We start from the raw sequence: 20,976 nt of genomic DNA on the forward strand, positions 1-20,976 counted from the left end.
CAGAAATCTCAGCAAGGGTCAGGTACAGGGCTGCTGGGAAACTGCCCAGTCCCCAAGCCAGAGCAAACAAGCAGCTCGAGGCCTACCCGGACACCAAGGTGATGGGCACCTTCCCTGGGGAGCAGTGGGGGCAGTGCCATCCTGCCGTGGGAAGAGGGCAGGAGCAGCTGAGCAGCACAGAGGTGTCCAGGTGTCCATGGGGACTACACTAGTCTCCTTCCAGAAGCTGGGGTGCCTTGTGCCAGCATTGTTAGGGATATGGGGGAAGCCAGGCTCGTAAAGCAGGGCTGATGGCAGCAGAGGGTGAGGGCAGGATGGAGCTGTATCTTCAGAGTAGGGGCAGGGGTTGGGTTGACATCTGCAGTGAGGGATGTCACCAGGCTGTCCTTTCCCCTGGCAGGGCTGAGGTCGGGGGGGCTGCAGGATACAGGTGCTGTGGTGGGAGCTCGTGGCTGACGGGTGAGGGCAGGGTGGCTGCGGTGAGCCCGTGGTGTGGCACCCAGAGCTGAGGCATCAACACCCTTGCTCCTGACATGCCCCGAGCTCTGGCAGGCTCTGGTGGGCTGGAGGGGAGCAATGTCTTGCAGGAGCAGATCCTGCCATCTGTGAAGGATCCTGCATGTGCCTGGCTGGATCCTGCATGTGGACCTGAGAGCTGCTAGATGGCCCCAAGCCAACACCTCGGGGTTGAGGTCTGACCTGGAAAGCCCAAGGGTACCTGTGAAGTCCCCAAACCTCCTTCCCCACATCAGCTCCAGTGCTATGAGAAACTCACTAGGTTGTTGCTTTTTTCCCCCCCTCCTTTTTTGGTGGGATGAATCTGTGTCCTCTGCTGCCCTGCGGCAGTGCCAATGCTGTGCCAGAGGGTCCCACATGACACTCTAGCACCCAGCATGGGCCAGACCAGGAAGAAACCTAGAAGTAGAGCTGCCCTTCTCCCTGTGCCACCTTCATCTAAGGTCACAGAGCGCAGTGATGCCTGCTTGTGCCAAGGAAAGTTAAGCAGTACCTGGGAGATGGTGATGAGCAAGCCATGGCTGCTGGAGGGGCCAGGGAGCCCACCATGCAAAGGTCATCCAGGTACAGCTCACCCGGAGTCCCTGCTGGTACCTGTCCAAAAGCCCATGGTGTCCCATGCAGGGACACAGGGCAGGGGCCAAGGACCATGCTGGGGGCTCCACCTACCCCGGGGCAGGAGGGGGGGGCTGCAGGGCACAGCTGATGGCTGGCATTGGTGGGCAGCGGCGGCAGGTACCGGCAAGAGGGCTGTGGCAGGGTGGGGTAAGCGCTGGTGCTCTTAGGCAAGGAGGGAGCATCCCCTGGGCACGGGGCCTATGGGCAGTGGGACAGGGCAGGGGCCGGGGTCTCTGGGGCAGATGCAGGATGTCAGGGTGGGTTGGGGCCAGGAGCCGGGGTGCCTCCCGCGTGGAGGGGGAGTGCCAAGGTGCAGCGGGGAGAGGTGGGGCGGAGGGCTCCCCTTCGGCAGACGAGGGGGCCGGCGCGGTCGCACGCCCCGGACAGACCCCGGCTGGCCGGGGCGGAAGGGGCGGCTCTGTCCGGCCCTTCCCGCACCTCCCGGGGCCGCCCGCGCCGCGGGCTCGGTGCGGAGCCGTGCTGAGCTGTACCGAGCTGGGGAGCTCCGCTCGCCGCCGCTCGCCGGGACGCGACCCCCGGGGCACCTGCCCCGCGTCCACCGGGTGCGTCCGCGGCACAACCGGGAGCAACCTCTAGCCCCTCCCCGCTCCTGCCCCCGGTTGCGGCTCCCGGAGCTCCGGCGGCAGGGCGGGGGATGGAGCCACACGGCGTGGGAAAGCTCTGCGGGGAGCGGGGATGGAGCCGAGCGGGCGCCCAACCTTTGAGGAAAATTGCTGTCTGGGGGCCCCTGAGGCAGCTCCCCGCTTGAGGGGACCGGGACGCGTGTGAAAAATGCCGGGTTTGCCGCAGTGCCCCATTTCGGAAGGTTTTTAGATGCAAAACCTGCTTCTGTGGCTAGAGCTGGTTTGTGTTGAAACTGTGAACGGCTCAACGCACCCCATCCCGACGGGATGCAGATGGTGTGGGGCGGAGCGGGCGGGACGGCTGCCCTCGGGATCACCCCAGGCAACCCAGCTCCTGGGTCGGGACAAGAGGAAACCAGCATGGGCACGGGAGCTTAGCGGAGGGCGAGGAGAGGGGCTCTTCCCGGTGCCTGGGTCGGGACAGGTCGGTGGTGACCCTGACCCCGGTATGGAGAGGCGGCCCGAGGTGGCCGGGTGCCAAGCGCTGTAAGGGGCAGGGTGGGGCGATCCCGGCATCACCGCCTGCCCGGCAAACAGCTAGTCAGCAATCATCGCTGAAACTTAAACAAACCACAGACCTGGGCGCTGGCACGGTGCGGCCGGACCCTGCGGCAGCTGTGGGTGCAGAGAGGTGTCAGAGGACAGGGTGAGTGCTCTGAATCCGCTTCATCCCCCGCAGCCCCCCATGTCTCTCGTGGGCACCTCCTGCCTGGCTTCCCACCCCACTGCTCACAGGACTCCCCATCCCTTCCTCGGTGCTCTCCCGCAGCTCTTTCCTTCCGGGCAGGAGCTGGCAGGTGCCTGATTTTTTCTCTCTGCGTTTCCTGGTCGGAGGCAGAGCAGTCTGGGTGTTCCCGTGCCCCGACGATACCAGCAGCTCCTCTCTGTGCCCAGGAGTCCACTGGAGCTGCTGCGATGGAGCTGGGGAACATCTCGAAGCCCACGTACGGCCCTGGCCCCGAGGCGCCGGGGAGCAGCACGCCGGGGCTGGTGACAATGGCACACAGCTTCCTGCGGCTGGTGCAGCCCAACCCCCTGCCCGTAGGTGGGTGCATGGCGGTGGGGGGCTGGCAGTGGTGTGGGGGGGCTGCTTGGGGCTGCTGGGTCCCCGTTGAGCATGAGCCCTCCTGCAGTGGTGACTGTCCATCCAGCATCCAAACGCTGGGTGCCGGGTAAGGAGGGGTATGGCTGGGGCAATCAGGAGTGGGATCCCAAGGATTGCCAGCTGTCTCCTGCTCATGTACCATAACAACTGTGGGGGTATCTTGGCTGGGCCCCAGGACAGGCATTAGTGGTAGTGCCACCTTGCAGACTCCTGCCCCATCCTCCCTCCAGGTATTTTAATCCTAGGCCCCCAAAAATGTGCAGAGCAAACCCCACTCCTCCCGAAGGGTTTTTGCCTGTCTTGCAGCCCTCTGTGCTTGCTGGCCACCAACAGCAGTGTGTGCAGTGCATGGCAGCACGGTGTGCACTCCCTGTGCACTGCCCTGCTTGCCAGCACTTGCCCTTGCTCCTGTCACTGTCACAGCTCTGTCCCAAAGCAGCTGCAGGTTTGCACAGGTGATACCAGGACCCTGCAACTGCTCAGTATTCGTGGGGTGAGTGCTGCCCACCTGGAGGGAAATGCCACTCTGGCTGCTGGCACTTGTACTTCCTCCTTCACTGGGCTCAGCCCTTGCTCACCATCAATGTGCTGGCAAAGGTGTGGCTGGCACACACCTCGATGGCTTTGTGGATTTCTGTCATGTAGACACCAGGGTACAGTCAATGACCCCATGTGTCATCATGGCTTGTGATGAGGGTTCAGGGCACAAGAGGGAGAGCCCTGGGAATGAAAGAGGCAGCGTGGCAGTGGATCTTTGCCCCAGCACTCATTCCACGCTGGCAGTGCTCTTGGGTATCTGCGTGGGGCTGGGCTGCAGGAGGGCAGCCCCAGGGCAGTGTCCCTTATGCCCACTGGGGTGAGGAACCCCCTTGTTCTGTGGACTCCTTGAGAGCCTGGGGGCTGGCAGCACTTTTCCCAGGTGCAAAAATGCTGCATGATGTGATGGCTGGGGAGGGCAGCTGGAAGGGAGAAAAATGCCAGACTCAGAGCTGGTCTGAGCTGCAGCTGATGCCTGGGGCTAGGAGTCCATCTCTGGGGTGTGCAGGGTCTGGGGCCCTCCTGGAGAGCCTGCCAGGGCCCAGCACCTGCTCATGGCCATCTGTGCTTCTTGTCCCCCAGGGCTGTTTAATTTTGGGCAGTCCCAGAGCAAGTTCAACCAGGAGGAAATCCACGAGGTGAGCTGGCAGCTGGGGCAGAGAGCCGGCAGTCCCAGACCACCGTGGACTGGGGGATGCTGGTGGGTGCTGCTCTGAGGCTGAGCCCTGGATGCTGGGCAGCAGCAAGGGGAGATGTTCTGCTCCCTGGGGGGACCCATTTTGTCTGTTTGGGTCTGGACAGGGCGCTCAGAGCTAAGGAGCCTTCAGGGCTCCACCAGTGTTATGCTGCCTCTCATTCTTCCTATCCCAGCTGCTGTTCTACGAGCTGGGTTTCCTGGTCTGCGCGGCCATTGGAGTCCTCTTCATCATCCTCGTGCCGCTGGTGGGATGCTGCTTCTGCTGCTGCCGCTGCTGCGGGAACTGCGGCGGCCGCATGTACCAGAAGCAGGGCCGGCGGATGGGCTGCCGGCGCCGGGCGCTCTGGGCCTCTGTCCTGCTGGTCTCCGCTTTCCTCCTGTGAGTGCGCTGGCCGGGAGGCTCCGGATGGAACCCAGGGGTGGCTGGAAATGCCGGCGCTTGGCGGCCGTGCCAGGAAACTGCCATTGTTCTCGAGTAGATCGCGGCACGGCGGGACAAAGGAGAGGAAGCGGCGGCGGTGGGAAGCTGGCCCCGGGGGGCTGTGCATTGGCACGGTGCAGACCTTTCCCGACAGCTTCCCCACGGGCTAGAGGGCTCCCCTGTGCCTCAGTTTCCCGCGTCCCTCCTCTTTGGTCCCTCAGTGCAGGGCACTGGATGGGATGCACTGGAAGCAGGGTTCACTGGTGTGCTCCAGACCCTGCAGGCTGGGGTCTGTGTGGGTGGATTTGGAGGGTACCGGGGGGGAGCACTGGGACTGAGCTCCCCACATGCTGACCCTGCCACCCTTCCCTTGTAGGGCTGGTGGTGTCTGTGCCTTCATCAGCAATGCCCGCTTCTCCCAGGCTGTGAAGAGCACCTTCCCCAATGTGAACAACACTCTGGACAATGTCCACATCTACCTGGCCTCCATCCCCCAGGCACGTATGGTCCCCCTGCCACGTCTGGGGGGCAAGGGGCCAGGCGGGAGGAGCAGCCCAAATAGCCCCCTGGGGAAGGGCAACAGCGAGGCTGGCAGCAGAGAAAGGTCCCCACTCTCATTGACACCACATCTCTGTCCCTACAGCAAGTTGATTTTATCATCGAGAAGAGTGACGTCCCGCTGGACTATGCCAACCGCAGCCTCTGTGGTGAGTATGTGCCACGGGAGGGGCTGGAGCATCCCCATGGCCATGTGGCGAGCTGCTCCAGGGTTGGGACTCCTTGGGCAGTGGGGGTGTCGTGTGGGTTTGCCTTTCTGCCCTGTGGGTGGTTGCTGACCCTGCAGGCCACTGGGCTGGTTCTTATGGGGATGTCTAAAGGGATTGGGTCCGGAGGCTCCTCCAAGCTCTAGCTCTGCTCCACTTGCTGCTTTTCCCCATTCAGGGGGAATCCTCCTCTCTGGGAAGGGTGGTGGGAGACTGGTGATATCCCCATTGCCCCCCACCCAGGGGCGTGGGTGAGGGACGGGTGCTGGTGGTGTCAGTGTTTTCACCAGCTTTCCTGCAAGCCCTATGGCCTTGCAGAGGTCCTGTCATTGACACCACCTCTCCCATCTCTGCAGACATTGGGCCCAATCTGGGCAGCATGATCACCTCGCGCATCAGGAGCAGCACAGACGGGGCTCTGGGATCCCTCCAGAGCCTCTTGCAAGGTAATGGCCCCATCCCTGGGAGGCTGGCAGGGGCCTCAGGGGGATGCTGGAACCGAGAGCTAGGGTAGGTGCATGTTTGGGTAAGGCTCCCAGGGAGGTAGATCCCTCTGGCCTCCCAGCCACAGCTTGGGGCAAATGCTGTGACTTTGGGGGTGCCCCTATGTTGCATTTTTTCATGGGTTCCTGAGGTTCAGCCGGGTGAGATTGAGTCCCTGCCACACTGGCAGGATGAGGCCCTGAGCTCCCTGCTGTCTCTCCAGGGATGAAGACGCTGAAGGACACCTTTGGCAGCATTGCCATCAGTCGCTCAGACCTCGAGAAGCTGCAGAGCAACTACAGCCAGCAGCTGGCCAACCTGCGGGACAGGCTCAACCAGACCCTGCAGAGCTGTGGCCAGCCCTGCAGCCAAGTGTCCCTGGATGGGCTCGCCTTCACTGCCAACTTCAGCACAGTGAGAGGGGCAGGGTGCAGGTGAGGGACCCCAGCAGCCCCTGCCCCAGCCCCCACAGCTCCCTCACCCCAGGCTCTTCCCACAGATCCCTGGTGTGGAGCAGCAGCTGGAGGCACTGCATGAGGTCTCTAACTCCAGCATAGAGACTGATTTAGAGGAGGTAAGGGGTGTCACCTTCACCTAGGCACAAAGCTGGGTGCTTCTGCAACTGCTGGGGCTGTGCTGACAGGGAGTGGGTCGGGAGGAGCTCTATCAGGAATTCAGTGTGTGACATGGAGGGAAGGGCTGGCTAGAGGTCTGCGTGCTGTCCCAACCATCCCTGCACACTGGTAGGGTGGACTGGGTGCTGTGGCGAGCCTGGCTGTCCTGTGCTACTAGGATCTGGGGCAAGGGGATGTGCTGCTCAGCCCTGGATTGCAGGCAGGGAAGTGAGTTGTATGCTGTGCTCCCCTGGATGCAGGTTAACAGAACGCTGAACACCATCTCTGACGAGGTGCAAGAGCAGTCCCAGGAAGTGGTGGCAAGTAAGCAGGGCTTTGTGTGCTGATTTTCCCCTCTCCTAGGGCTCCCTCCTCTGTTTTCAAGCCATTCTTTCCCGGAGGTCTTTCCTGCAGCCCTGTCTGTCCCCAGGTGCCATGATGCCGATGTCATCCTTGGCCATGACTGCCCCTTTCCTATCCTTTCTGAGTCCCCGCTGCCCTGCAGGACCCGGGCAGCAGCTCGCAGTGCCAGTGTGTTCTCCTTCCTTGCAGAGAGCCAGGACCAGCTGGGCCTCATCAGGCAGGAGATCAGAAGATTGCAGGAAGAGTTGCCAGTCCTGGATGTGGAGGAGAAAGTTGGGGCCTTTCTGAACAACGCCGCATTGGTGCTGGAGGAGTACAGGGAGCCAATCATCGCCTGGGATGGGCTCAGGTGGGTGAGGGGCTGTGTCCCAGCTCCATTGTCTGGAGAGTTTTAAGGCTCCTGCTCCTCCAGTTGCTGGAGGTGAGGGCTTGCTGGGTGGTGGGCTTGTGGGTGCAGGGTAGTCAGAGCTGTGCCTTGCAGACACACATGCCCCTTCCTTGTTGTGGGGCCTGGGACCTTTTTTCCTCCCCATGAAGGCAGCTGGTGGGCTGGCTACTGGGGTCCCAGGTCCTGCTGCCTGACTCCTGCCCTTCTGTCTTCCCCCAGGTTGATCGTGTGTGCCCTCCTGTGCTGCACGGTGCTGCTGGTGGTCCTCTGCAATGTTTTTGGGCTGCTGCTGGGGCCCCTGGGGCTGAAGGAAGGCGTGCTGCCCACACAGCGCAGCAGCCTCTCCAATGCTGGCGGGAACTTCTTCATGGCGTGAGGGTCAAGTGGCTGCCAAGGACATGTGTGGGAGTGGTGGGATGGGTGGGATGGGCTGGCCTGGGAATGCTCAAGCTCCTAAATCATCACATTACTGCAGCCTAATGGCCTGCCCCATGGTGACTCCCCATGTAGGTGGTAAACTGAAGGTAAAACAAGGTGCTGGTGAGAGGCATTCGAGGGGGGGCCATTTGCCCATGACAGCGAGGGCTGGCAGTGTGTGCATGGTCCTGCAGCTCTGTAGGGGAGTGCAAGCTTGTAAAGCTGTGGGAAGCTATTCAGGAATTCAAGCTCCAGGGTAGAGCCTGGTCATGCTCTGGGGACTGAAGGCAGAACAGAGACACGTTTGTGGGATGGGTGGTGTTCCTGCAATTGTAGGGGGTGAGGGGTGTGCAGCCCCTGGGCTCTGTGAGCTGGGGGCAATGCCAGCATCAGTGCTGGGCCACAGGGCTGTGGGTGCTGATGGCATTTCTGTCCTGGCAGAGGGGTTGGCTTCAGTTTCATCTTCTCCTGGCTGCTCATGCTGCTGGTGACGATCATCTTTGTGCTGGGGGGGAACATTTACATGTTCTTTTGTGAGTCCTGGCGCAACCAGCAGTTCTTCCAGGTAAGCTTGCTGTGGGGAGACAACCCTGCCTGGAGCCACTGGTGCCTAAATGAGGGCTGCTGGTGGAGCAGAGGAAGCACTGGCCATTTGGGATGCTCTTCCAAGCTGCCCTGCCATGCACTATGTCTAGTTTCTCCATCTCTTTCCTTGCTCTTAGCTCCTGGACACCCCTGGCCTGATCCCTAACTTCAATCTCTCAGAGCTGCTAGGCCTGGAGGGTGACACGGCAAACTTCTCAGAGATGTACAGGTAGGTCCCAGGCCTGACACTGTGTCTTTGGGGGGAGTAGAGCTGCTCAATGCCCTCAGATGCTCTCCAGGAGCAGGGCAGCTTGCCCTACCTGCCCTGGCTGTGGGTAGGCACTGATCACAGGGAAAGAGCAAGATGTAACCTACCTGCACAGGTGAGGACATGCTCGTGGGAGGGGGTGGCCCTTACCTGCCCTGTTTTCAACCTTGTGCCCCCATCCTGCAGGCAGTGCCAGCAAGATGCTTCCCTGTGGCAAGCTCTGCACTTGGACCAGAGTGTGCCCCTGGATGAGCTCTTGAATATCAGCCAGGTGAGCATGGGGGTGCCAGGGTCTTGAGGGCAGGGATCCAAACCCAGGGCTGAGGGGACAGTGAGGGGCCAACACATGTCCCATCACGGCCCCCTTTGCTCTGACAGTACAAAGGAAACATCTCCACAGCTTTTGAGAAGATGAACATCACCCTCAGCCCCATCTCCCTGCTCAGCCAGAGCCAGAAAGACCTGCTGCTGAATGCCAGTTGGGCAGCACAGCCCCCCAACTTCACCCTCACCCTGGAGCAGGTGTGCTGGGTGCAGCCTGGTGTTGGGATTGGGGCAGGGTGGATGTGGGTTGAGGAGGTCCACTGCTCTGTCCTTTTTGCTGCTGTGGGAGTCCTCTGCCATCTGTGTAACCCTTTAGGGTAACAGGGCACATCCCCTGCCTGGAAGGCCCTGGCTCCACTCTGCCCCACACAGAAGGGGTATGGCTCCGCTCACGAGTCCCATTCCTCATTCTCATAGCTCTATCTGCCTTTTCCAGCTGGATCGGAATATGACACAGGGAAGCCTCCTGGATCTGGCTGCAGAGTTGGAGCAGCTGGCAGAAAAAGTGGTGAGAGACCATGACACTGCAGGGCCGTGGCCACCCTGTCCCCAAAGCCACTGGTTGCAAGGTCTCCTCTGTGCCTGCCTGGGTGTTGAGGGGAGGCCCTTCACTCTTGCCCAGCTCTTTTCCCCAGTCTGGCCCATCAGCTGGCTGTGGTGGGGCACAGAGCTGGGCACTGCTGACTGTGGCTCTTCCAGGGCACAGATGTGAAGAAGGACCTGGAAGATACAGCTAGCAAACTGAGGGAGCTGGACAAGGACATGCAGGCCAACTTCTCTGGACCACTGGTGAGTGATGCTGGGGAATGTCCTGGGAATGCTGGGTTGGGCTCAGAGCCTGCTGGCAGGGTCTTGTCTGAGCTGTGGGGTCTGCACCTCTGACCCCCCTCTCTCTGTCTGCAGCAAAGTCTGAAGGAGAACATCCACTTAGTGCAGACTGGGGCTGCCCAGCTAGAGGTAAGCTGCACAAAGGGAATGCACGCCAGTCCGGGGCACCCTGCAAAGCACCCTCGAGGTCCTGCAGTGCAGGTGGTGGGGCTAACCTGCAGTCTGGGGGGCTGGTGGCTGCTGTGGAACTCTTCATGTGCTGCAGGGGCTGTTCATGGGGTAGAGGGAGGGAGGCCATGGACCCTGCCAGGTGCAGGCTCCCTCCACCTGAGGTACTTGGCACTACCAGCGTGACTGCTGGGAACACCCCAGCTCAGAGAGGCTGTGCCCCAGGGATTGCTGCTGTGCAGGGTCGGTGAAGTGCAGGGCCCCCACTTAGATCACGCCACTGAGAGCATCTTTCATCTCAGGGACAGACAACAGCTGCACTAGACAAAGCCAGCAAAACTCAGGAGTTCCTGGAGAGGGAGACACCAAACATCATCAAGAATGTGAGCTTGCCTTACCCTGCTGCCAGGCCACACAGACCGGACTCCCTCACCAAGACTTCCCTCTGTGCAGGGAAGCCAAACCTTTCCTGGCTGCTCATCCTGCCTGCCTTCCCTGGGCATCTCTTGTATCCCTGGGTGCCCCCTTCCCTTATGGCATTCCTGGCGAGGGACTGGGGTGGGGTGAAGCACTGAGCCCTATTGCTGCTGGGCTGAGGTGGTCTGAGAGCCCTGATCCTGATATGGAGGGGACATGGGGCATGGAGGGGGCTGGTGGTGCAGCATCTCCACTGTGCTTACCCCTCCAGGAGACGTGGGCCTTCCTGGAGCAGCTTTTGGATTTCTTTGACACCTATATTTCATGGGCCAAGAGCAGGGTAAGCTGAGCCTTCCTCAGTGAGGTGGAGAGAAGGGGAGGATGAGCTGCAGGGCTTTGTGGATGCTGATATATGCTGTGCCCACCATGTCCCCAGCTGACAGAAGATGTGGCACGTTGCAAGCCCATAGCTCAGTCCTTGGATAATGTGGAGGTCATTGGCTGTGACTACCTCATGGACTCTGTGGTGAGTGGGGCAGCCATGTGTAGAGTGACACACGTGTGTGGGATGGCAGTGAGGTCCTCTTGTCCTCCTGCACAGGATGAGGGATGCAGGGAAGGATGAGGGATGCACAGGAAGCAGTGCTCAGCTTCTCCCCAGCAAATTGCTATGGCTAAGAGCAAAGGCCAGGCTCTGACAAAGAGTGGGTGGTCACTGGGGAGCCCTGGGAGCAAAAAAGATGCTCCCAGTTGCTATCTGGGCCTAATGGCTCTTCCTCCACCCTACACAGAATGCTTTCTGGTTCAGCCTGGGCTGGTGCACCTTGTTCCTGCTGCCCAGCATCATCCTGGCCGTCAGACTTGCCAAGTTCTACCGCCGCATGGATATTGCTGATGTGTACAGGTGAGGAGCAGCCCTACCCCCTGTGACCACACTGGGTGTAGGGTCTCCCTGCCATCTGTCCCTTCATGTCCTGTGGTAGCCTGTGGGGCTGATGCTAAAGTAATGTGGGCTGGGGAGGACCTGAGACATGGCTTGGAGCTCTTAGCTTTTGAGGATGGAGATGTTCTGAAGAGCTTTTCTCTGCCTACTTTGAACCTCCCCTTTGGGCAGACAAAGGTGCATCCCCTTTGAAGGAAGGAGCCTGGCAGGGCTGCAGCCCCAGCCTGGCTCAAGTCCACCACCTGACTCACTCTGTTTAGCACCATTTTTGTGCTAGAGCACTGGCATGGGAGCACAGCTGGATGAAGTGCAGAATGCAATGTGCTGTGTGGTTGGTGGCATTGCTACGAGGGTGCAGTGCTTGCTCACATGCCTGTGGCTGCCGGTGTCCTGGGGCTGCCCCCCAACACTCTGGGACCCTCTGCCCAGCAGCTCCACCACCAGCACAAGCACTGACCCCTGAGGGTAGTGAGTAGTTTCCAGCTGGATTTCCAACTCCTGAGGGCTACATCGTGGCCCTGCAGCGCAGCTGGTGTGCTGGGGCTTCCCCAGCGCCCCACCTGCCACCCCTCTGAGCTGGCTGGAGACATGGGCTCAGCTGCCCAGGCACCTCAGGGAACTGAAGTTGTGGCATAGGGAGCTGGGTGCTGCTGAGCTGTGAGCATGGGGCCCTGCTCTGCCTGCCTGGGGAAGGAGCACTGATGCTCTGGGGGGGGGGGGGGGGGGCTGTAAGAGCCTGTGCTCCCTGTTCAGATCAGGCAGCCAGGATGGAGGGGACCACAGCACCGTGAAGGCCACGTTTTCCTTTTGTAACCCATGGGAGACCTTGTCCCACCATGAGATGCTGGGCTGTCGCACAAGGCTTCTTCTTGCCCCACTAACACTGTTCCCTCTTTTTTCTCCCCTCCAGGAATGATGACTTTGAGATGTAAGCTACTTACACTGCCAGGTCCCTGTGTGGGGTGGGGGGCAGCCCCTGTGGTACGAGGGCATCAGGGAACAGAGGGAGAGGGATGAGGACCAGGGTGAGTGCAGACCAAGGAGTGTGCTGGTACCAGGGCATGGTTGTGAAGGTGGGACTTTTGTAGAGCACACAGTTGTGGGGTCCCCTATCATCTTCCCACACTCCTAAATTTGGAGGTGCTGCTGGTCCCAGTCTCCCGAGCTGGTGGGTTTGGGGAAGCTGTCTCCACACCCTATTTCCTGTGGGGCTGGGTGATAGGAGTGGGATGATATTTGACCATCCCAGTGCATCCTGAGCTGTCCCTTGTTCCCCTCTGTGGCTGGGGGTGACATAGGTGACCTTGGTTTTGTAGGCCACCCACATTCAACTCCTACAAAATCCCCAGACCTTCCACAAGGCATTAGCCCCCATCACGTGCAGAATGGAGGAGGAAATGGACAGACCCCCCTCACTTGAAAAATGTGACTATTTATTTTTGCAGGGAGCCTGCCTCTTTCCAAGGCTGTAATTTTTGGTATCAAACAATAAATGGTGTGTTTGTGTGCACTGTGGGATGTGACTGCGCTCCTCAGGTCTAGATGAGATGGAAGTACACAGGGGTAGGGGCATGGAGGGTTCCCCACTGCTGGCACGAGCTGAGGCTGTGCCTGGGACCAGAGGGCTCTTTCTGGCATTCCCAAGTGTCCTCTGCCCACAGCCAGCCTATGGGTCCATACAGGACCACTGCTCAGCATCACCAACACTGGGTGATGTTCCCCTCAGTGGGCAACCCTTTGCACCTCTGACTGGGTGAGTGCCAGGTCCCTCCCTGGGAAAAGCCACACAAAGAGCCTCCTGTCCATGAAGTGCCACCCCAAGCTGTCCCCAGCGCGTGAGCACTTCCCTCTGGTAAGGCTGGTATGTATCATCTGTGGGTTTCCAGTGAGTTTATGGGGTGCCTGCAGCCCACACCTCCTTCCCTCTGCAAGATATGGTGGCACGGGTACTTTCTGTGCCCACCTCTGCACACCCCATGCTCTGTATGGAAAGAGCTGCATGTGCAGATGAACGAAGGGTGACTTGGCCTAGAGCCTTGGGGCGAGTTCAGGTATTGCTTTGTGCTGCTCTTGGTGCAAGGGCAGGGACCATCCTGAAAGCCGTGTCAGGCACAGGGGATATACGTGAGCAGCTTGACTCATTTCCTTTGTTGCAAAGTCCAAGTTTCTCTGGAGCAGAGTGAGAGGGCAAGGCCAGCCCTCCACTACACGCATCTGCTTTATTGCTTTTCCACTTGTGTTCAGATCTAATTGTTAGTTTTTCCTTTGGGCGTTATCTGAAGCTGCAGCAGCCTTGCCTCCTGCTGTCTCCCCCCAGCAGTCTAACTGCAGAGAGAGCCCTGTGCTTGCCTACCACTCAGCTGAATCTGTCCTGCAGATTGGTTTGGCCCCTGCTTCCCCCAGGGATGCCCACTTCCTGGTCCTTGGAGTGAGATATCCAGCACCCCCTTGGAAAGCATTCTGCTCAGTTTTGTCTCGTTTTCCTCTGCCCTGAACCCTCAGCCTCCAGAATTCTGACAACTTCCTGCTTGTCTAGAGCCCACGTGTGAGGCCCCAAGCCTCAGACTGTCCCTACTGCATCATGTTCCCTGCTTCCTCTTCCCTTGCTGTGCCTCAGGGACACCAGCTCACACAGGACTGCTGTTGGCTTCAGTTTCCGCTTGCTAGCTTTGTGGGCATTGCTTCTTCCCTGCTCTGCCTTTTCTGCAGAGCCAGTGCTGGAAGGCAGGGAGCTTGACCCTTATTCACCATGTCACTGTGGCCACCTGCCCCCAAACCCAGCCCTGGCAATGAAGATGTCTCCCCGAAATGACTGCACAGCCTTTGCCAAGATGTGGGGCTTGCTCTCAGCAGCTCCCCATTCAGTGCTGCTCCAGGGCAGTGTTCCAATCCCTGAAGCCATGGCTCTAGGAGGTGCTTGGGTCCGTCCATCCATCCATCATGCTCCTCCTGAGCAGCCCTGGGAGGTGGGTGAGAGCAGCGTCAGGCAAGGCCAGCAGCTGCCTGGAGAGGAGGTGAGGAGGCAAGGACAGCTCATTACAAAATGCCCACAGCGGCTGCCACCAGCTCTCCTTTCAGGCCACGCTCCCTCCGCTCATGTGCATGGCAGCTGCCAGAATCGAGCTGGCTCCACTGTGTGAGAGGGAAACTCACAGCACCCCATGGCCACAGCACAAGGCTCCCCACAAGGAAGGGCTCATCAATAACAAGCCAGTCGCTAGGGAACCATTGCAGCAGTTCCTCTTTGCCAGGCCTTTTTCCACCACAGGGACTTTCCACAGCCAAGCCCTTGTCTGGGGGAGACCCTGCCACGTCTTTACAGTGGTTTCACAAGGAAGAATCTCTCCAACGGCAGCTCTGACACTTTGTGACTGGCAGTAGGATTTTGCTGGGCCAGCCAGGTGCTTGCTGTTGCTAGCTTTCCTAAAAAAATAGACAATTTACAGCTCTTGAGAAAAAAATCCTCCCTTCCTCAACTCTCTGTTGGGCCCAGCCACAGCCATGCACGGCCTGGATGGCCCTTCCCTGTGGCACACACGCTCCATCCTGCCTGTGCAGACTCCTGCCTCCATGGCTTCATAGTGGTAAGCAGCTGAGTACCACAGAAGGAATGAGCTGTCTGGGCATGCTTTCTGAGCCCAGCTGTACCAGTGGTGAGCCACGCTGAGCAGCACCAGAGAGATGAGCCTAGCCACTTTTCACCAGAAGCAAAACAAAACCACCCTCCTCCTGAGGGTGTGTACCCTCATAACATCCACCACCACCTCAGCACTGCTTTAGGAACTTTTATTTTTAAAAGGAGTCTGTCTTCCACACTTAAGACCACTCTCAAGAGGATTAATGCAGGTGAATCTCCCACAGCCTAACAAGGCAACAGACAGCTCCTTTACACCACAGTCCAGAATGCAGGGGCAAAGCCACAGCCATGGTTTCCCTCCTGCTGGAGGGGCCAGGCACAGGGCACCCGAGAGAGGCTCAAACCTGGATCTTCCTGCACAGCTGCTCTCAAGTTACATTGATTTTGCAAACAGAGGCACAATATGAGCCAGACAACCCTGACAAAGCCCCTTTGTATGCAAAGGGCAAAGATAGAGGAGATGGGAACAGAGGGCCTGGGTGTCCTGCAGCATAATCCAAGCTTCCACAAAGGAAAGGGAAAGGCAGGGCCAGGCCCAAGCTCACACAGGCTGCTGCAAGCTTCTCAGCTCCAAAGAGAGTTTGGGTACTGTCTGGGACAGAGAGATAAGGGAATTAGGCTGCTCTTTTCAGCTAAGTAGCTGCAATCAGTCACAGCTACAGGATTGATCCCAGAGGAACTGTGGAGAGACAACGTGTGGAATGCTGCAGCTGCCAGCACGTGTGCTGGGACCCCCAGTGCCATGGAGCTGTGCCACACTGGCATTTAGCATCTGACAGCCCAAAGCGGCAGGACTCAGTGACCCAGCTGCAAGAAACACGCCCTGTTTCTCACAGGCAGAGCGTGGAGGTACCACCCAACTCACTGAGCAGAGAATAGGGGGGAAAGACTGTGGGTATCCCTGCCTACCACTCCACCACCAGTACTAGAGGATCAGGAAAGTAGAAGTGGAGTTAAAAAGGAACCAAAGAAGCCAAAACCAAAGTGCTTTAGGCAGGGAGGAGTTCTGTAGTCCTGTAGTGCAACCAGTGTTTTCATCTGCAAATGCACCCGGCATTTGCTCCTCCACTGGCACACACACAATTGCACTTGCTAGGAACAGCCAGAAAGCCTGCCCTGGCTCAGAGGAGATCCCTCAACCCCAGCCACCCAATAGCCTCTTCGAGATGCTGCTGCAGGGATGCTTTAGAAAGGAGCAGGCTTCCATACTGCCAGGACAGGTAGCATTTCCTAGGGTGGATGCAGCTTTCCCTTCCTTGTACACCCAGGGCTTGGGATCACATTGTTCTTTCCCCCCCTTCACACACCGTCATCCTGTAGCAGTGCTGAGGGTGAGGAAGTCCTTGCCATGGGTGGAACATCATCGTCCACTGCTTTTGAGGGGATTTTGTGCTCTCGGGGTGGGGTGGGAGGGGGGAAGGTGGTGCTCTGCAGGGCATCCGAGTATATGTCCTCCTGGACACTGGGACACTGCACAACCCTCTGCAGCAGTGGCTTAAGCAAACCCACGGTCAGCTGGTTCCCCTCACTGGAGAAAGGCACTGGGTCCTCCTTCTGGGAGTGAGGGAGGTGCTGCAGGACCACGGTGAGGATGTCTGAGGCAGTGAGCTCAGTGGGGCACAGTGGCCACAGCCTGTCCAGGTAAGGGTCCAGCTCCCGGTGCTGGGCCAACTCAGCGAGGAGTGTGGTGAATATCTCCTTGTTAAGCAAGGGGCTGAGTTTGGAGAACTTCTCTGCCACCTCCACCACCCGCTGCCACTGCTTCAGACGGATGAGAAGGTGCAGAGCTTGCAGCACAGCCTTAGGCCTCTTGCTGCAGAGCAGCAGTTCCAGCTCCATCTCGTCATCTGCCTCACCATGTTTGTTCTTTCGGGCCAGCACTCCCAGTGCTCTCTTGTACAGCGGCACCCGGCCCTCTGGGCCCTCCTTGCTGCTGTATGACCAAGAGTTGCTAATGTATTGCTGGGTCAGCTCCACAAAGCTAGGCAACCACTTGGGTTTGAACCTCAGGAAGGAGGCGCAAATGAGCTCATAGAGTGGGACCATCCCATTCTGACCCACCTCCTCCAGTTGTGGCTGACACAGGACCTTCTTCCATACCTCTGGGGTGGCCCTGGCTACCAAGAGGCCATCCCCATTCTGCTGCAGCTGCAGGCAGCTCCTTGTGGCCTTCCAGGCAGCCTTGGGGAAGGAGGCAAAGACAGAGTTCAGATAGGCCAAGTTGTCCTTGTCCATGTCAGACTGCAGAATGCGGCTGACCTCCTGCTCCACCAGCTCCTTGCAGTAGCTTTCCACCTCACTCTCTGGGGCACACACCACACAAGTCTTGAGGAGCTCCAGGCTCATGTAGCTCTGCAGCTCCAGGCTCAGTGTGCTCAACAGCTTGGCATAGGTGTCTTGTAGGCCTCGGGCTGGCTTCTGCTTCTGGTGGAGGCTGTGCTGCAGGATGGCAGCGAGAACCACAGGAGCCTGGAATGCACCACCTTTCTTCAACTTCTCCACCGTCAGCTTGGAGCTGCTGAGGCTCCTCCTCTGGTAATACCTGCAGGCCTCCTCAAACACCATCTCCACCAGGCATGGCTCCGGCCTGCTGCTGTCCTCAGGTTTGGAGAAGCTAAAGCTGTAGATGCCAGTCTGAGTGAGGAGCTGGATACTGTCCTCCTCTCCCTGGGACTCCAGGAAATGTACCTCTTTCATGCTCAGGACTTCCTTTTCTATAAGCCTTCCACTGTTCTGGTCTACAAGGTACACTACTCCAGCCAGCACACAGGCCAGGATGCTGCCAAAGGTCTTCAGCTGGACAGGACTCCCTTGGGCCAGGGGGCCCCCCTCCAGGTCAAAGATATGCCTCTGTGTCCCATCTGGCTCCACCACACTCACAGAACCCTTTGTGCTCACCAGCAGCAGACCCCCACTGTTGGACACAGTGGAGGTGTGAATGTCCAGAGCTGAAAAACCTGAGAGAAGGCCCACAGAACCCAGCAGGAGTTTCCTGAAGTCTGACTCGGTGCTGGAATGCAGCATCTTGCTGTGGATGAAGCCTGCAGAGGGGGCTGTGATGGTGAACTTTGCCTTCTCTGGATGCCAGATGAGGAGGAATTTGGAAGTGGTGGCAAAGCCGGCAGCAGCAGCAGGCACTAGGAAGATGTGCTGGGGGGAAGCCAGGACCTGGTATTCGGGGCTGTTGTGCAGGACTATCCTCACAGCGCCCAGCCGCACGCCTTGCTCCCCCACCTCCAGAGCCCGGGCACAGACACAGAACCTGAAGGCACACTTGCTCATGTCCGAGTGAGCGCCCAGCGGCGGCCTCTCCTCACACCACACCAGGCTGGCTCCCTGGCTGCACACGGAGACGACTCGTGCCCGGGCACCCTGGCAGAGCTCCAGTGTCTGCAGCAGCTGCCAGCCCACGGCCACCACAAACTGCCAGACCTCGGTCCGGCCATGTTCCCACACCACGGCCAGTACCCAGGAGCCCAGTACCACAGGGCTCTGCAGGAAGAGCAGTCCCACAAGGGCTGGCTGGGGCGGCTGCCAGGTCCTCTCCAGGTCGGCTCCAGCGATGCTGTGGCGCTGGAAGGCCACCACCCGGGGCAGGGTGGGCGGCCGGCTCTTCTGCAGGAGCAGGAGGTGCTGCCCGTCGGGGCTGGACTGGACGTGGTTGGGCTCTTCTCCGCGGCACAACAACTCCCGCAGCCAGTGGCCTCGGCTGAAGTCACTCAAGTCGGAGACCTGCCGCAGCTTCATCCTGTCAGCGACAGCGTGCACCAGGGCGAGCCGGGGCACGGAGCCACAGCCGCCACCCAGTCCCCTCCCGGAGCCCCGCCGCACCCTACTCCCTGGCACCCTGCTCCCTCGGCCCTCTAGGAGACCCCCACGGACCCCTCGGGCACCTTCCCGCCGCGTCGAGCCGGTTCCGCGGCAGCAACTCCCAGGGACCGGCCGCACCCCGAGCTCCCCGCACACCCAGCGCCGCCCGAGAGGACTCCGCGCTGCCCCGGGCACCCGCGGGTCCCCCTCCCGCCAGGACCCACCTGCCGCGGCGGCGACTGCCGGCCGGGGCCGGGGCCGGGGCCGGTGGCAGCTCCGCTCGGCGCTGCGCAGTCACGGGGCCGCGGGTTTCCGGGCACAGCCGCTCCGCGCCGCCCCGGGCCGTCCCGCTCCTACTTCCGCCGCCGGCGCGGGGTGGGCCGTAGGGCCGCGTTCCGGGGACGACCCGCGGCTCCCCGCAGACAGCGGGGCCATTAGTTACCAGTGCGTGTGTGTACGTGTTCTCGGTCCCCGAAGGGCGAGCCGAGCTCCAGCCGGCCCGGGGAGGAGCCTCTCCCGCCCGCCCCGCCTGCGGGAGCCGCGGCCGCGCGGAGAACCGGCGGGCGCACGCGCGGCGCCTGCGCGGTGTGCGGGGAGCGGCTGCCCGCAGGTGAGTGCGGGAGCGGCGGGGGGGACACGGGACCCCGCCCGCGGGGCCGGGCGCGCCCCCTCCGTCCCTTCGGCACCGGGGGCTCCGCCGGACCGGGGGCTCCGTGGGGCCGGCGCGCTCCCCGCCGCGAGGGCCCTCGCCGGGCACCGGCACCCCGTGCCAGGGCCGCTCGCTGCCCACCCGGTTAGCTGCGGGAGCGGCCGTACGCAGCCCGTGCAGCGGGAGCTGCTGCTCATCTCCCGCCGGTAACGCCGCGGTGCCCCGGTGCGTGCCCCGGGTGCCGGCCCCGAGGAGGCCTCGGGGCCTGCCGCAGCCCGGCCCTTGGGCTGCTCGTGGGCCTCGCTGTCCCCTGGCTGCCGGGTGGTTTGGGTTCGAGACAACTCCTTCTAGGAAAAGAATGAGTGTTCGCTGATCGTTCCAATTACACGGTTTCCCTCACGCTTCTCCGAACACTTGTATGGGCAAAGCAAGGTGGAGCAGCAAACAGTGGTAAAGTAGTGGGAGCCTGCAATGTTTATTATGCTGAAGGCAGAGGCACTTGGTAAATGAGCAAGCTGCGGCTTCGATCAAACCCTGTTGCGTATGTCGCTGTAAGAAAGTTTGCTCCTCAGCAGAGACTGTAATCTGAATATATGATGAGAGCCAGTTAGGGTGAGCAGGTGGGTGGAATATGCAAAGCAATGAGATAATTTGAATCATTGCAATACGTGGTGATTGCAGTTCACCAGCTGTTTGAGCTCTAGCAGGAAATGTGACAAAAATGCAGAAGAGGAATTTCGAGGGGGGGGAAGGACATCAGTTTGGCTTTCCAATAATAAAAGGATGATCCACTGTGTCATGTGTGCAAAGAGATATTGTGGGCAGAGTATATACAGTGTAAAAATGTTAAACAGTTATTGGCTAACATGCACAAAAGGAACAGTGAGGCTTTAATGAGCTGCTGGGCTAAGCATTCATCTGCTCCCTTCCCCTGCTAACACACCAGGCAGCTATGCAGACATCCGTCAGGAGGGGAAGGGTCAGCCTGTGCTGCTCAGAGTTGCTGAGTTGCTATATTCTGGCTCCCTAATTTTTTTTTTTTAGAGCTTACACCTTTTCATGTTTGTATTTTCACTCCTGCATACTTGTACTGCTGATGGTCTGTATCTCAAAAATGTTACCCACTCTGCAGCTCCACTTTTCTTATCTTGGCATGACTTTACTGTGCAGCTTCTTAGAACATAGCAGCTACCTCGGAAGTCAGAGCCGAGGTCATGCAGCTGCACTGTATTCAGCATGGGCCTTGGATCCACACCAGCAGCTGAAGCCATGGGAAAAGGGCAGGGGAAGGTTACAGGGAGAGTGTTTTTCTTCAGAAGGAAGGCATCTGAAAAGGTCTGCAAGTGACATGAGCTTTTAGGTGGGAATGTAAAGGCAGTGCAGAATATTTAATGAAAAACTATGTGGGATGGGTTCTTAAGGGCTCAAAAAGTGAAAACGCAAAGTCATTTTCTGACATGAGAGAGCTGGTCATGATAGCCAGGAATACAGAGAGGAAGTGTGGTGAAATGAAAAAATTACCTTGTATGAAAATGGTGTGAACAGATGCTGGTGGAATCATGCAACGTTTTTCTGGATGGACTTGACAGGAAGAAGCGTAGCTAGTTGGTGGTGTGAGGTGATGGATTGGGTGTTACTTTAACTGGACAGATAGAAATTAAATGCAACTATGCATGGAGTGTTAAAATCATAGCTCAAATGTTGCTCTTTTATATCATTACTAAAGCAGGTGCATTGGGAGGTAATGTGTGGCTGTATTTGCATTAGGAAGCTACTTTTC

At 59.2% G+C, this 20,976-nt stretch overlaps 3 protein-coding genes across 5 annotated transcripts in view; 2 read left to right on the forward strand and 1 right to left on the reverse strand.

Annotated features, from left to right (window-relative positions):
* The first annotated feature begins 1,788 nt into the window (after nt 1-1,788).
* On the forward strand, nt 1,789-12,607 carry LOC138112564 (prominin-1-A-like). The gene is made up of 26 exons (XM_069019864.1): nt 1,789-2,202; nt 2,355-2,424; nt 2,617-2,823; nt 4,003-4,058; nt 4,291-4,496; nt 4,915-5,035; nt 5,182-5,245; nt 5,659-5,748; nt 6,009-6,199; nt 6,285-6,359; nt 6,660-6,723; nt 6,952-7,111; nt 7,370-7,522; nt 8,009-8,132; nt 8,290-8,381; nt 8,607-8,691; nt 8,799-8,942; nt 9,181-9,252; nt 9,444-9,533; nt 9,648-9,701; nt 10,043-10,123; nt 10,429-10,497; nt 10,594-10,683; nt 10,949-11,061; nt 12,011-12,028; nt 12,417-12,607. The coding sequence occupies exons 1-26, from the start codon at nt 1,969-1,971 to the stop codon at nt 12,466-12,468; spliced, it is 2,775 nt and encodes a 924-aa protein (XP_068875965.1). The 5' UTR covers nt 1,789-1,968; the 3' UTR covers nt 12,469-12,607.
* A 2,260-nt stretch (nt 12,608-14,867) lies between these two features.
* Nucleotides 14,868-18,850, reverse strand: HPS6 (HPS6 biogenesis of lysosomal organelles complex 2 subunit 3). Its single transcript, XM_069019856.1, has 2 exons — nt 18,772-18,850; nt 14,868-18,485 (listed from the first exon to the last, which is right to left on the reverse strand). The coding sequence occupies exon 2, from the start codon at nt 18,482-18,484 to the stop codon at nt 16,037-16,039; it is 2,448 nt and encodes an 815-aa protein (XP_068875957.1). The 5' UTR covers nt 18,485; nt 18,772-18,850; the 3' UTR covers nt 14,868-16,036.
* Nucleotides 18,851-19,066: 216 nt separating this feature from the next.
* ARMH3 (armadillo like helical domain containing 3) overlaps nt 19,067-20,976 on the forward strand; it is a 124,201-nt gene continuing 122,291 nt past the window's right edge. Inside the window, exon 1 of one of the 3 annotated variants that reach the window (XM_069019858.1) lies at nt 19,067-19,157. The gene's annotated coding sequence lies outside the window, so the exon portion shown is untranslated. Of the gene's footprint in view, nt 19,158-19,307; nt 19,422-19,697; nt 19,817-20,976 lie in introns of those variants that run through there. The other 2 variants (XM_069019860.1, XM_069019861.1) reach the window with 2 other exon arrangements.

Source organism: Aphelocoma coerulescens, chromosome 6, assembly GCF_041296385.1.
Source record: "Aphelocoma coerulescens isolate FSJ_1873_10779 chromosome 6, UR_Acoe_1.0, whole genome shotgun sequence".
NCBI lineage: Eukaryota > Metazoa > Chordata > Aves > Passeriformes > Corvidae > Aphelocoma > Aphelocoma coerulescens.

Bases quoted from the DNA above. Each gene is read 5' to 3' on its own strand.
- LOC138112564 (XM_069019864.1), top strand. From the start codon at position 1,969: ATGCAAAACCTGCTTCTGTGGCTAGAGCTGGTTTGTGTTGAAACTGTG. The intron at 8,943-9,180 runs GTGTGCTGGGTG...TGCCTTTTCCAG, and splicing joins TCACCCTCACCCTGGAGCAG to CTGGATCGGAATATGACACA. The intron at 10,498-10,593 runs GTAAGCTGAGCC...CCATGTCCCCAG, and splicing joins TTTCATGGGCCAAGAGCAGG to CTGACAGAAGATGTGGCACG.
- HPS6 (XM_069019856.1), bottom strand. From the start codon at position 18,484: ATGAAGCTGCGGCAGGTCTCCGACTTGAGTGACTTCAGCCGAGGCCAC.